Source organism: Prinia subflava, chromosome 19 (genome assembly GCF_021018805.1).
Source record: "Prinia subflava isolate CZ2003 ecotype Zambia chromosome 19, Cam_Psub_1.2, whole genome shotgun sequence".
In the NCBI taxonomy this organism is placed as follows: Eukaryota; Metazoa; Chordata; class Aves; order Passeriformes; family Cisticolidae; genus Prinia; species Prinia subflava.
In genome coordinates this window covers 11,704,896-11,716,677 of record NC_086265.1, presented here as the reverse complement: position 1 = coordinate 11,716,677, position 11,782 = coordinate 11,704,896, and the positions used below count along the sequence as shown (strand labels likewise).

General features: G+C 49.8%; 1 protein-coding gene across 1 annotated transcript; it reads left to right on the top strand.

The window, feature by feature from the left end:
* The first annotated feature begins 38 nt into the window (after positions 1 to 38).
* On the top strand, positions 39 to 11,341 carry SMARCB1 (SWI/SNF related, matrix associated, actin dependent regulator of chromatin, subfamily b, member 1). The gene is made up of 10 exons (XM_063416257.1): positions 39 to 249; positions 2,042 to 2,153; positions 2,799 to 2,828; positions 3,321 to 3,450; positions 3,997 to 4,134; positions 4,809 to 4,936; positions 5,431 to 5,597; positions 6,013 to 6,203; positions 9,911 to 10,042; positions 10,964 to 11,341. The coding sequence occupies exons 1-10, from the start codon at positions 157 to 159 to the stop codon at positions 11,001 to 11,003; spliced, it is 1,161 nt and encodes a 386-aa protein (XP_063272327.1). The 5' UTR covers positions 39 to 156; the 3' UTR covers positions 11,004 to 11,341.
* Positions 11,342 to 11,782: the final 441 nt, after the last annotated feature.

Below are 11,782 nucleotides of genomic sequence, written 5' to 3'. Positions count from 1 at the left end.
CCGTCCCGCCCGTCCCTCCTTCGCCCCTCCCGCCGCATGCGCGCCGCGGGCCCGCTCTAGGCCCGCTGCAGGCCCGGCGCCGCCCGTTGTCGCTGCCGCCGCCGCCGGGCCCCGCTCCGGGCACAGCCCCCGCCCGAGCCCCCGCCCGCCGCCGCGATGATGATGATGGCGCTGAGCAAGACCTTCGGGCAGAAGCCCGTCAAGTTCCAGCTGGAGGAGGACGGCGAGTTCTACATGATCGGCTCCGAGGTGCGGCCCGGGCGGGAGCCGGGCCCGGGCCGGGCCGGGGGACACAGGGCCCGGGCCGGGGGACACAAGAGCCAGGCGGGGCTGGGGATGAGGGGCCCGGGCCGGGCCGGGGGACACAGGGCCCGGGCCGGGGGACACAAGAGCCAGGCGGGGCTGGGGATGCAGGGGCCGGGCTGAGGGACACAGGGCCCAGGCGGGCCGGGGGACACAGGGCCCAGGCGGGGCTGGGGATGCAGGGCCCGGGCCGGGCTGAGGGACACAGGGGCCGGGCTGGGGATGCGGGAGGCTGTGCTGAGGGCGGGCAAGCGGCGGAGGGGAGCCCCGGCGTGCGGGGAGCGGCTTTCCCGCCCCCCGGCCCCCCGTGCCCCCGGCGGGCGCTGCCCCAGCGCCTCAGCCGTGCTGGGGGCCGGGCGGGCCCGGCGCTCCCGTAGGGGCGGCCCCTGGGACCCGCACGGGTACGTGGGGACCGGATCCCCGCCCGATCGCGGCCTGGGGCCCCGCTCCCGATCACCGGGAATTGCTGTACACAATTGTTCGAGGGGTTCGGGTTATTCCACATTCCACATCCATATTCGAAGCAACGAATCGCACACCCCGGGCCTTTGGCTTGGGAGCAGCACCCAAACCAGCCAGTGCAGCTCCCTCTGCCTTGTGCGGTCTGGTCAGCAAACACCGGTGGGCAGTTTTAGCACCCCGGTATCTGTGCTGACACTGTGTTCAGTGCTGAGACGCTGTGGAGCCTCCCTGATGAAGTTATTCAAGGAAGAAACACCGGCCCTTCAGCACCAGGGAAACAGCTGAAAACAGGAAAAAAAATGTGATAGCCCCCAGCCTGATGCAGAAAAGGGACTATTGGCTAAGTTTACTTGCCAGCTCTATAGGTTGAGCAGGGACTAAACACCCCTCACTCTCTCATGTGAAATGTAGAGTTTGAAAGCAAACCGTGACTGCAGCAGCTGAGCTGTGAGATTGCCATACCAGGTACATGGAGAAGGAAAAGGGTTGTCTTCTTTATCTACCATTAATTTCTGTGTGTTGATGAGCACTGTGGAGAGAAAGATACAGCTAAAAGCTGAGATCAAAAAAGAGTCTTCTCAAACAAGGAATAAAAGCCTTGTTGTGTGGCAGTCTGCCAGTGTCCTGTCAGTCTAAAAATTTGATTTCAGAGTCTAGAAATAGTTGTGTTATTCAGCAAGGCCTGCTGTAGCCTTCAGCACAGGTGAGGATCTTATGGCAGGAAGAACAGGACTGCTTTACAGATGGTAAGTAAATCTGAAGGAGGGCTGTTGGCACCAATCACATTTTTGATGTTCAAAGGGTTTAAACAAAATACAAGTCTCTGGGCATTTGCTGTAGTCAAATAATGTCTAGTTGACAAGGAGGTTCAAAGTAAAAATAATGTGTCAGAGAGGTGGGTATCTGGTTTAGTTTAATTCTAACTGAGCATTGCACACTGACGTGGAAACTGAAGTAAAGAAGGGGTGGGTTGTTCAAAAATACATGCAAATGAATGGAGTGTTTTCTGTTAAATTTCCTGTTATCAGTGGATGGGAGTTTTTTTGATCTAGTGAAGTAAGATAGAACCAGTGAAACAAGTGCTGAGAAAGATTTTATTTTCTGTATCGCCAGAAAAATCGCCATGCTATTTGATGTGAAACACAGCACAAAAACCTGACAAAAACACCCTCTTAAGAGATCCTTTAATCATTAGAAAGAGCTGAATTTCTTCCAGCTTCTGCCAAAACTCTCTGAAATGGCATAGCAGGCCACATCTGCACTTCTCCTGTTGCAGGTGGGGAACTACCTGCGCATGTTCCGGGGCTCCCTGTACAAGAGGTACCCCTCGCTCTGGAGGCGCCTGGCCACGGTGGAGGAGAGGAAGAAGATCGTGGCCTCCTCACACGGTGAGAAGATGAGTAAACGTTCCCAGTAATGTTTGTGGAAAACTTTGCCTTGGGAAACTGTTCCTGGCAATTCAGAAGCTTGTGCCCCTTGGGGGCTGTGTGAGTCACTGCAGAGTGCCCCAGTGATGGAGCACCCTGCAACGGTGGCACTGGGGGCTCCTGGCTCAGCCTGGCAACAGGAACCTGATCAAAAAACCTTCTGAAGTGGAAACATCCATCATGGAATTCCTGGGGTTGGCTACATTCATCACAAAGCAAAAGCCACATCTCCAAATCAATACAGTATTTCAGAAGAGATGTTTTGTAGACTAAGAGGGGCGTCTTTGTCTCTTTTGTCACATAAGCATGAGTGTTGCAAGGATGCCTCATTGAAGATGTGCATCTTTGCTTAACTTTGCTTCTTGCAGGGACTGGATGTTTGTGGCTGCCAAAATTTGTGGTGTGTTGCAACTGATGTGCCTACAGGGCAATATTTGTATTGGTTTTGTTGAGGGAAAAATAGCAAGCAGTTAAATTTCTTAGCAATATGACTTCCTGTATGTTCTGTAGACTAAAGCATAATAAAAACAATGGTTTACTCTGGGCTTATGTCTCTTTCCTCCAAGTATCCTGCTGACCTCTTGCTTTCTTTTCTTCCCCCAACAGAAAATCAGCGGTCTCACAGTCCCCGAAGATGTAAGTCTCATCTGTGTGTTATTCTTAGCTGTGCTAGAGGAAGAATGTCCACTGTGACCTTTGGTGCTATTACAATAATATTAATGTCTCATCCTCTTGCTCTGATCTCTCCCTGTGGTCGCCCTGATTGTGCTCCTGATCGCAGGCCTAACTCTTCCTTCTCAGAACCTCAGCAGGACTCTCCAATGCAGATGGTCTCTGTCATTCAGCAGGAGCTGTCCTGAGGGCTCTCCCCCTTCCCAAGCCTTAACAGCTTTTCTGTCAATCATCTCTAGAGATGCATCTCTATTTCTGGCCTTTCATTCCACTGAGGGTTGGTTGTTTTCTGGGCAGTGTAGATACCTAGAACAAGATGAAGCCCAGAGGACACTTGTATCTCTGTGCTAGTCCCTCCTGCAGGGACAGGGAGGGCTTGTCACTATGTAGCCTGTTAATGCTACAGTGCTGTGTCCCCCTTGGCCTGTTAATTATTGGCGTCTTTCCTGGCACTAGATCACGGCTATACAACATTAGCCACCAGCGTGACGCTGCTGAAGGCCTCTGAAGTGGAGGAGATCTTGGATGGAAACGATGAGAAGTACAAGGCAGTGTCCATCAGCACAGAACCTCCCACCTACCTCAGGTGAGCAGCGCGGGCAGGAAGCACCAGGAGCTGCACAAGCCCAAGCTGTTGTGCAGGGGCTCTTTGCCAGTCTGCATTAAACATTTCCAGTTCTGGGCAAATGGAGATCTCCAGAGTGTAAGGATTGGGTTACTGCCCACATAAAACAGGAAGAAAAGTCTTAAGTGTTTGATGATACAACTTCTTTTGCAATTACTGCATTCCATCTGTAACAGATGTTTTACAGGATGCTCTCTGCACATACTGCCTTCTGGGGACCTTGCATTTCTCAGCAGTCCTTTAGTAAAGTATAGACAGAAAATCCAAATATGAATCTAGTATTTATAAAGGTGCACCTGGATCATATCTGATGGATATTTGTGAGCTGGGGAATGGCCTTCTGAGAGGCTGGTGTGGAACATGAGTTCCTGGTGGAACAGGAATGTTGATGGTTCCGGAATAAAACAGCAGGAACTCGTGATAGCTCCTGAAGTTTAAAATGACACCATTCCTTAGGCAGCAGCAGTGCTGCTGAGGGCCTGCAGGCTAACATCCAGCCTCTTTCAGAGAACAGAAGGCAAAGAGGAACAACCAGTGGGTGCCAACGCTGCCCAACAGCTCTCATCACCTGGATGCAGTGCCGTGCTCCACAACCATCAACAGGAACCGCATGGGCAGGGATAAGAAGAGAACATTCCCTCTGTGGTAAGACAGCTTCCTGCTTCTGGAGAGGGGGAAGAGTTACCAAAATGTCATGCTGCCAGGGTAGTACTGATGAGTTCATGTAATGTTGTGATTCATCCCCAGCTGACAAAAGAGCTAGAGGTCATTAACTTGGATGTTCTTAATTAAATTGTGTGTCTTGAGGCTCTGTGTTACAGTTGCCATCCATGGCTCAGAGCAGAGGCTTTGCTTTTGTCAGGAAAATGGTTCATTCTTTTCCTGATGTGTTCCTTCTACTTCCTGCTGATTTGCTGAGCAGTTGTCACTTGAGAAGCCTGCAGACCCTCTTTGTGAAGGACAGCCTGCTTCTCACTGACACGTACCAGTAACTTTGATCTAGTTTATTTAGTGGAAAACACTGCTGAAGCTCATGACTAATGTTTTTTCCATTATGAAACTTAAGACAACCAAGATAAACCTAATCCCAGAAAACTTCCTTGTTTTATTTGCAGGAATGTATTATGATAGATGTAATAAAAGGTGATAAACTGGTATTAGTTGCCAGAGCCCTGTAAGCTTGCATTGAGGAGTCTGTCTATAGACAGCCTAGGGAGTTGGAGTGTGGGGATTCTTCCAGCAAATGTTGCCTTCCCTCTGTGCATGCCAGATGTGTGCTGTGCTTGTTGCATATACTGTGTTGTTGCTCTCCCCTTCAGCTTTGATGACCATGACCCAGCAGTGATCCATGAGAATGCATCCCAGCCAGAGGTTCTGGTTCCAATCAGGCTTGATATGGAAATTGATGGGCAGAAGCTCCGAGATGCATTTACGTGGAACATGAATGGTATGTAGCAAGGAGAGTTTCCTGAGGCTGCAGAGAGAAAGTTGTGTCCATCACCAGATGTCCTTGTCCTTGACAAAGCTTAAAAGCTCTCCCGCTTTGGACTGTATTCAGTGCTTGCATCTCGTAGCAAATGCTCTGCCACTTGTATGGGTTGTCATTCCTGGACACAGATAGTCTGAAGAGTTTACCTGGCAGATTTTCCTGAGCCAGTTCACCAGCTCAGTGCTCTGAGAGCACTCTGTTAGCTGAGGTTAATGGCTGTGGCTTCTGTGGCCACACTGTTTGGATACCATGGAGCAGGTAAAGAAGGCTGTAAGTCCCTGTACCAGGGTGTCTGCCCTCACAGGCCTGGTATAAAACACCCTTTTAAAAGCAAAAGGGAACGCATCTGGGATTCCCTTTGTCGCCTCGCCCTGTGGGATTTTGTGTGTTCTGTAAGTGGCAGGCATTAATTTCTAAGGAAGGTTACAGTGTTCATTCTTGTTGTGTAACAGAAAAGCTGATGACCCCAGAAATGTTCTCGGAGATCCTCTGTGATGACCTGGATTTGAATCCTCTGACCTTTGTCCCTGCTATTGCATCTGCCATCCGGCAGCAGATCGAGTCGTACCCCACCGACAGCATCCTGGAGGACCAGTCAGACCAGCGCGTTATTATTAAGGTAACACAGGAGGGCAGCCCGAGGACAGCTGAGCCATTTGGGTTCCTCTAGTTATGTTATGGGGTGCTAAGAGTACAAAAGCTTCCCTCAGAGCAAAGGAGCTCTTAATTCCAACCAGATTCCCTTTGTATTGAGAACAGAACCAAGGTGACAGATGATTAAACATCCATGAGCCTCTGAGATGATGAAATAGTTCAGTTAAAGCATTACCATCTTTCTTTGGAAGAGCTGAACCTTGGTGAGCAATGCTGAGTTGTCTTTGTGCTACTGAAATTAGGAATTCAGCTAAGGAATTCTGCAGGTGAACCAGGAATTACTGCTCTCTTCTCTTCAGCCTCTGCCTCGCCAGTTCAATTACTTGGACAAACCTTTGTGAAAGTGGAAACAAATAACCTGCTTCTTCCCTTATCTCCAGCTGAACATCCACGTAGGAAACATCTCCCTCGTAGACCAGTTTGAGTGGGACATGTCAGAGAAGGAGAACTCACCAGAGAAGTTTGCCCTGAAGCTGTGCTCAGAGCTCGGCCTGGGCGGGGAGTTTGTCACCACGATTGCCTACAGCATCCGGGGACAGCTGAGCTGGCACCAGAAGACCTATGCCTTCAGGTACTGAGCTGCCTCCTCCTCCTCTGGCTCTGTTTGTGCCTCATGGGCATTTGCATCAATGGATCTTAAAATAGCTGACCTGATGCAGAAGGTTTTGTTTGAAATTAGTCCTTATGGCTTGCACCCATTCTGTCCTTCTTAACAGTTTTTTGTGCTTGTGCCTTAATAGCCTTTCCTGTTGGGTCTAATACATTTCAGGACCAAATATTGATGAAATGTCAGCTTCTGCTGACAGAACTAATTAACAGGGATCATCCCTCTTCTAATGTAAGGTCATGATGAGCCCCAGATACATTTTTTGTTTTGTTGGCTTTGCCTAACTTGGGCCATCCGCTGTTTCAGGCTTTGTTTTTTGAACCTGGACTGATGAAAACTGTACCTCTACGCAGGCTGATGTTAGAGGTGGGTTGATCATAGGCCCTTCTCACAGCTGGAATGCAGCATTGTCAGGTTTGATTAGTCAGCTTTGTAATTTGTCTCCTAAATGGCTTCCAGTTGTGCTGTGCAGCGTTCTGTGGTGAGTTCCTGCACTGATGTTATCCACAGCACAGTGCTGAGTCTGCAGCTCCAGCAGTCCTTTCATGTACACTCTGAGGTTTGGTGACCTGGGGTCGTGGGGACACTCAAGGAAGTTTGAGAGTTCAGCAAATGCTGTATTGCAGAGGAGGGAATGGCACTGCTGACACCGGGTTTGTAGGGGTCAGTTCAAGGAAGCAGCACAGGGAAACGTGCCTGGCTCTGTCCTACCTCAGGCAGAGGGAGTAAGCAAAGAGGAGCAGGACACTGGGGAAGCTGGCAGCTGCTGGGAGCTCTGCTCCATCGAAGGTTTCCTGCCTGGTCAGCCTTCTGTGAGAAATGGACACAGATCTGCTCTGGCCTAGTTGCTCTTGCACTGGTCTCACTCTGCTTCCTCTGGGTACAGTTTTTGTCCTGCCAGTCTTTCACAGCAACTGCTTTGTTCTAAAGTGGTCCCCAGAGTGATTCGTATTAGAAAATGGAAAGGGATCCTTTAGCATATGTGAATTAAACTCTGAATTAAATTGTTAGATTGTGCATCCATCCTGCTGATGTCCCTTGGAAGGTGGGAGGTGGCTTTTACCTTTCTCTTCACAACCTTGCACTGATACTTGCAGTTTTGGCTTGGGGCTACATCCAGCAACACCACCACCACCACCAAAGGACTTCCTGAGAAGTGATGGGAAGGTGCAGGGTGGTAGATGAGAACCTGGTGCACGTTGTGCTGCAGCACTGTCTGCATTGTGGCCTGCAGTGAAGTGTCTGTCCCTCCTTCCTGTGCTTCTCCATGTATTGCAGATATCCAGGACAGTAATCTCCGTGTTTTTGTTGACTCTTGTGAGTGGGGTTCATTTCTCTCTTTGCTTCTGCTCAGTCACTGGGACTTGCAGCAAGTAAAGTTTTAGTCAGTACTGCCCAGGCTCACGTTAATGCCAAGTTCACACTATTCTCTCTAAAAACATGTGTTAGGCCATGGAACTGAAGGGTGCTTCCTGTTAGAGGTGGTTCAAACAGGCAGATTTCAGGCCTTCTTTAGACTGTGGCAGTATTGCAAGAGGGAGAACAAAAACTAAAAAAGGAACCCCAACAGAACAAAGTACATAGACGTGAGCTGTTCAGAGGGAAAAAAAACACCTAATTGAAACCTTGCTTTTTTGTCATGCTACAAACATGTCCTCCACTTCCCTTTTTTCTTCTAGCAAAGGAGCACTTTTGAAACCTTACAGTGATTAATGATATTTGGGTTCTGTGGTTGGTTAGTTCCTGAATTTCCAAACCACAGGAGTGGTGGTTGGTCCAACATCATTCCATTGATGTAAGAAAAGGGTCTGCTTCAGATGTATCAAAAGAACCTTAATATCTCAAGGGACTGGGGGTTTGAGAAGTCATGTGCCTCTTAATCATCTGAGGGAGAGGTGAAACTGTCTTTCAGCTGATGAAAGCCAGGGCACTTTTCTCAGCTGAGCTGCTCTGTGCAAAACAAGCAAAGCCTGAGGTGCAGCGGAGGGCAGGACTGGAGGCAGACAGGTCGCTGCTGCCTGAGGGGTTTTCAGGGGCAGTGTGAGCTGTGGTGTTCCCTCCTGCACGCTGAGTGTTTCTGGTGGCAGCACCTCACAGCCTTTGAGCCCTGAGTGCTGGGTTCCCCACACACCAACCCCACGTGCCCGAGCAGTCACCTTTCCAGAAGATGACATCTCCCTGCTTTGTTGCCCCTGGCACCACTGCCAGAGGCCAGGAGCCTGAGCAGAGGCAGTGCCTCGCTCTCCTGGGATGCCTTTCAGCCATTCTGGCAGCAGCACTTTCCTCCTCATCAGGAAAAGCAGTGGAGGAGGAGTTGTCTTACTGTAGAGGTTGGGAGATGAGGAAGGATTTTTCAGTTTGTCTCTGTTTGCTAAAGAAATGTGGTATCTGAGTTGCCTTGCAGTTAGGTTATGCTTGAGTCCAGCTTTCCATCCCCCATTTCAGTGTTGAGCATAGTGAAACAGAGATCATGCTATCACTAACAAAACCCAGTTGATACATGATTTTGCCTGGAATGTGTGGCATTCTAGGACTAAGCTGAAATTCCTGGGTTTGAGTGTTGTTTAGTGGATGTCAGCAGTACTGGAAGTAGATTTAATTAAAGCTTCCTCCTTGGATCAGATACCAAAGGCTCTGGATTCATTTTTCATGGTAGCATTACTTTGAAGGCTTGTTATTTTAGATCATGAGCTTTGATGCAGATGTTGAGTGTTCCCATGCTGATTAGCATTTGAGTTCTTTCCTGAGGGAATGAGAGCACCCCAGCCTGTGGGTGCTGGAATCCTGTGTAGGGGTGCAGGTCCCTGGGGAGGGGGCCAGATGTGTGTGCACACCTGTCCCAGGGCTCCTCTCACACACACACTTCTGCAGCTCAGGCTGAGCCACTTCTGAGAATTCAAAGCAAACATTTACATTCTGAGGCTCCTCTGTATTTATGCTGGGCTTCCGGCTCCACTGTCAATATTTGGGAAGCTACTCTTGGTCAATTCCTGTTGACTTTTACTGAAAAGCAGCTAGTGAAGCAGTAAATATTTCTGTGCATGTGATAATACAGCTGGTCAGGGCAGAGGAATCAGTGATTCAGATCTTGTGATTTGGGCACAGCTTGGTGTTTCATTGCTTGTGGCTGCAACAGTAGGTCCTAAAGACTGCTCCTTCCGTTGTCAGGCTCCCAAGAAAGGCAGACTCTGCCAGGGCAGAGTTGTCAGGGGTGTGCTAGGCAAACCACAGCCAGGAGGTCAGAGCTGCAGAACAGCAGGGCTGGCCAGGGAGCCCTGGGAACAGTGCCAGCTCCAGGACTGCACTGGGAAAAGTGCTCCCAGGAGTAATGCACTGGGATGAGCTGTGCCTTCTGGGGTTGAGCCCTGCCAGGCAGGGATGTAACAGCCTGGGAAAGAAGCAGGGGATGTAACAGTGTGGGAAAGAATTGCAGGTCCAGCACAAATCCCTCTCCAGTGGTGGCTGGGGATGGGTGTAGCTGCTTTCCCAGAAACTTCTGGTTCCACAAGGGTCTGACCAGGAGCCTGTGGTGACCTTCAGGGAACCAGGCTGTGCTGAGTGGGGTGAAGAAGGAATGCTGAAGGCTGAAACACTGTAAATGGTGCTGTGCTGTCCCTGTGCCTGTCTCTGGCCCTCTGATGGATGTTGCTGTGTTGCCCTGTGCCCTGCAGCGAGAACCCTCTGCCCACGGTGGAGATCGCAATTCGCAACACGGGGGACGCTGACCAGTGGTGTCCTCTCCTGGAAACCCTCACAGACGCTGAGATGGAGAAGAAGATCAGAGACCAGGACAGAAACACAAGGTACTGCCACACTCTGGACACTTCTCTTGGCCTGTCCCTTGACAGAAGTTCCAAAGAGGTTCCAAGCTTTGATGTTTCAGTACTGACACCCAGCTGGCAGGATGTCAGCCTTGCTCACAACAGAAACTGTAGCTTCAGGGTATTCCACTGTTACCACCTTCCTCCACAAACATCAAAATGTCTACTTCACCATCTCGTGCTTGCAGCAAAGTTTCCTTTTTTTTTTTTTTTTTTCTTGGGCTTTTTTCTTGTCCAGGGGAGTTGTTTGTATAAGAAGGCACGAATTAAACATACTGGAGTTTCATGCACTGTCATGCTCCTTAGAATCCTGCCACACAGCTTCCTTCTGTGTAGTGTAAAGTCCAATTTGATGTAGCAGTGATGTAGCACAAGCTCCCAGCTGTAGCCAGACTGGTGCCAGCCTGTTTGCCAGCACCTGGAGCACTCTGTGCTTCCAGGAGAAGCTCTGCCCACCACAGACCTGCTAAGTGATGTTTGACAAGCAGTTGAGAGCTTGTACCTACTTGATGAAATCCTTCCTGGCAGATACAAATGAAGGGCTAGTATCTCTCCAGAAGATACATTGTGGAAACAGTAAATATACTGGCTCAGCTCTTCCCCAGGATGTTTTTTAGCTGCAGATTAACAGTAGCACAGTCATTTTGTACATCAGCTATGGCTGACTGAAGAGTTTACAGTAGCAGTTGGTTCAATCCAAGTTAATGAGCAAAACTGCCCTAGCAGCTGTTAGTGAAAGTAGTGTCTTTGCCTTATCAACAGGGGCACTTTCAGGTGACTGAGGAGTTCTGTCTGGGAATAAACCTGTCTACAAAGCTGTGGCAGCCTCCCCAAAAGCTGGTCTTGGTAAGGCCTCCCATGACTGTAACAGGCACTTACTGTTCCTCTCTCTCTCTCCCTCAGGCGCATGAGACGTTTGGCCAACACTGCTCCAGCCTGGTAACCTCCCTGTTGTGACACTGGTGCTCTTCCTACAGACTTTATCCCTGTTCCTCTCCCCAGATGGATCTAGAATTGGCAGGGGTCTTTCTGTCTCTCAAGGGGACACACATTCCACTTGCCACGAGTTCCCAGTACTGCTGACCTCTGCCCCACCCCTCCACACAAAGCCACGTCCCCAGAGCGCTGTGGGAGCGTGACCCGGCTGAGAGCCGTGGCAGGTGTTGGAGCCCTTACATACCTGTGTGTGCACAGTGTAAAGATTCTTTTGTATAGGTGCAACAGGCACTGTTAGGACAACTTTTTAAATAAAAGGAATGCATACTGCGTAGGTTGAGTTCAGTAAGTTTGAATGGACAGTGACTCTCACCATGTTTTGTGCTGTTCTGGTAACTGAGCAGTCCCAGGCCTAACATTAATGCTTTTGGGTATAGTGCTGAACACTCACATGCATTCAGTTTCCCTGGGTGCTTTACCTGAACAGGTATAACAGCCCAAAACCTTTTGGTGCAAGGGGAAAGCGAGAAAGAGAAGCAGCAGACAATTCTCCAAGGATTGGTCTGTTAGCAGACCTGGCACAGTCTGTAATGAACTTGAGGAGGTGTTCAGCTGGTTTACTCAACAAGGTGGAACAGTTTGGCTGAAATCACAGAGTTGAGAGTTATTTCTGTCAGCTGTCAGCCTGCTGTGTGGTGAGCCCTGTATTTTTGTGAATACTGCATCTGGAGCACAGCACAGTCCCTGCACTGGTACAGCAGGTGAAGCCTCCAGTGACTGAGACTG

Bases quoted from the DNA above. Each gene is read 5' to 3' on its own strand.
- SMARCB1 (XM_063416257.1), top strand. From the start codon at position 157: ATGATGATGATGGCGCTGAGCAAGACCTTCGGGCAGAAGCCCGTCAAG. The intron at 4,135-4,808 runs GTAAGACAGCTT...TCTCCCCTTCAG, and splicing joins AAGAGAACATTCCCTCTGTG to CTTTGATGACCATGACCCAG. The intron at 5,598-6,012 runs GTAACACAGGAG...CCTTATCTCCAG, and splicing joins ACCAGCGCGTTATTATTAAG to CTGAACATCCACGTAGGAAA.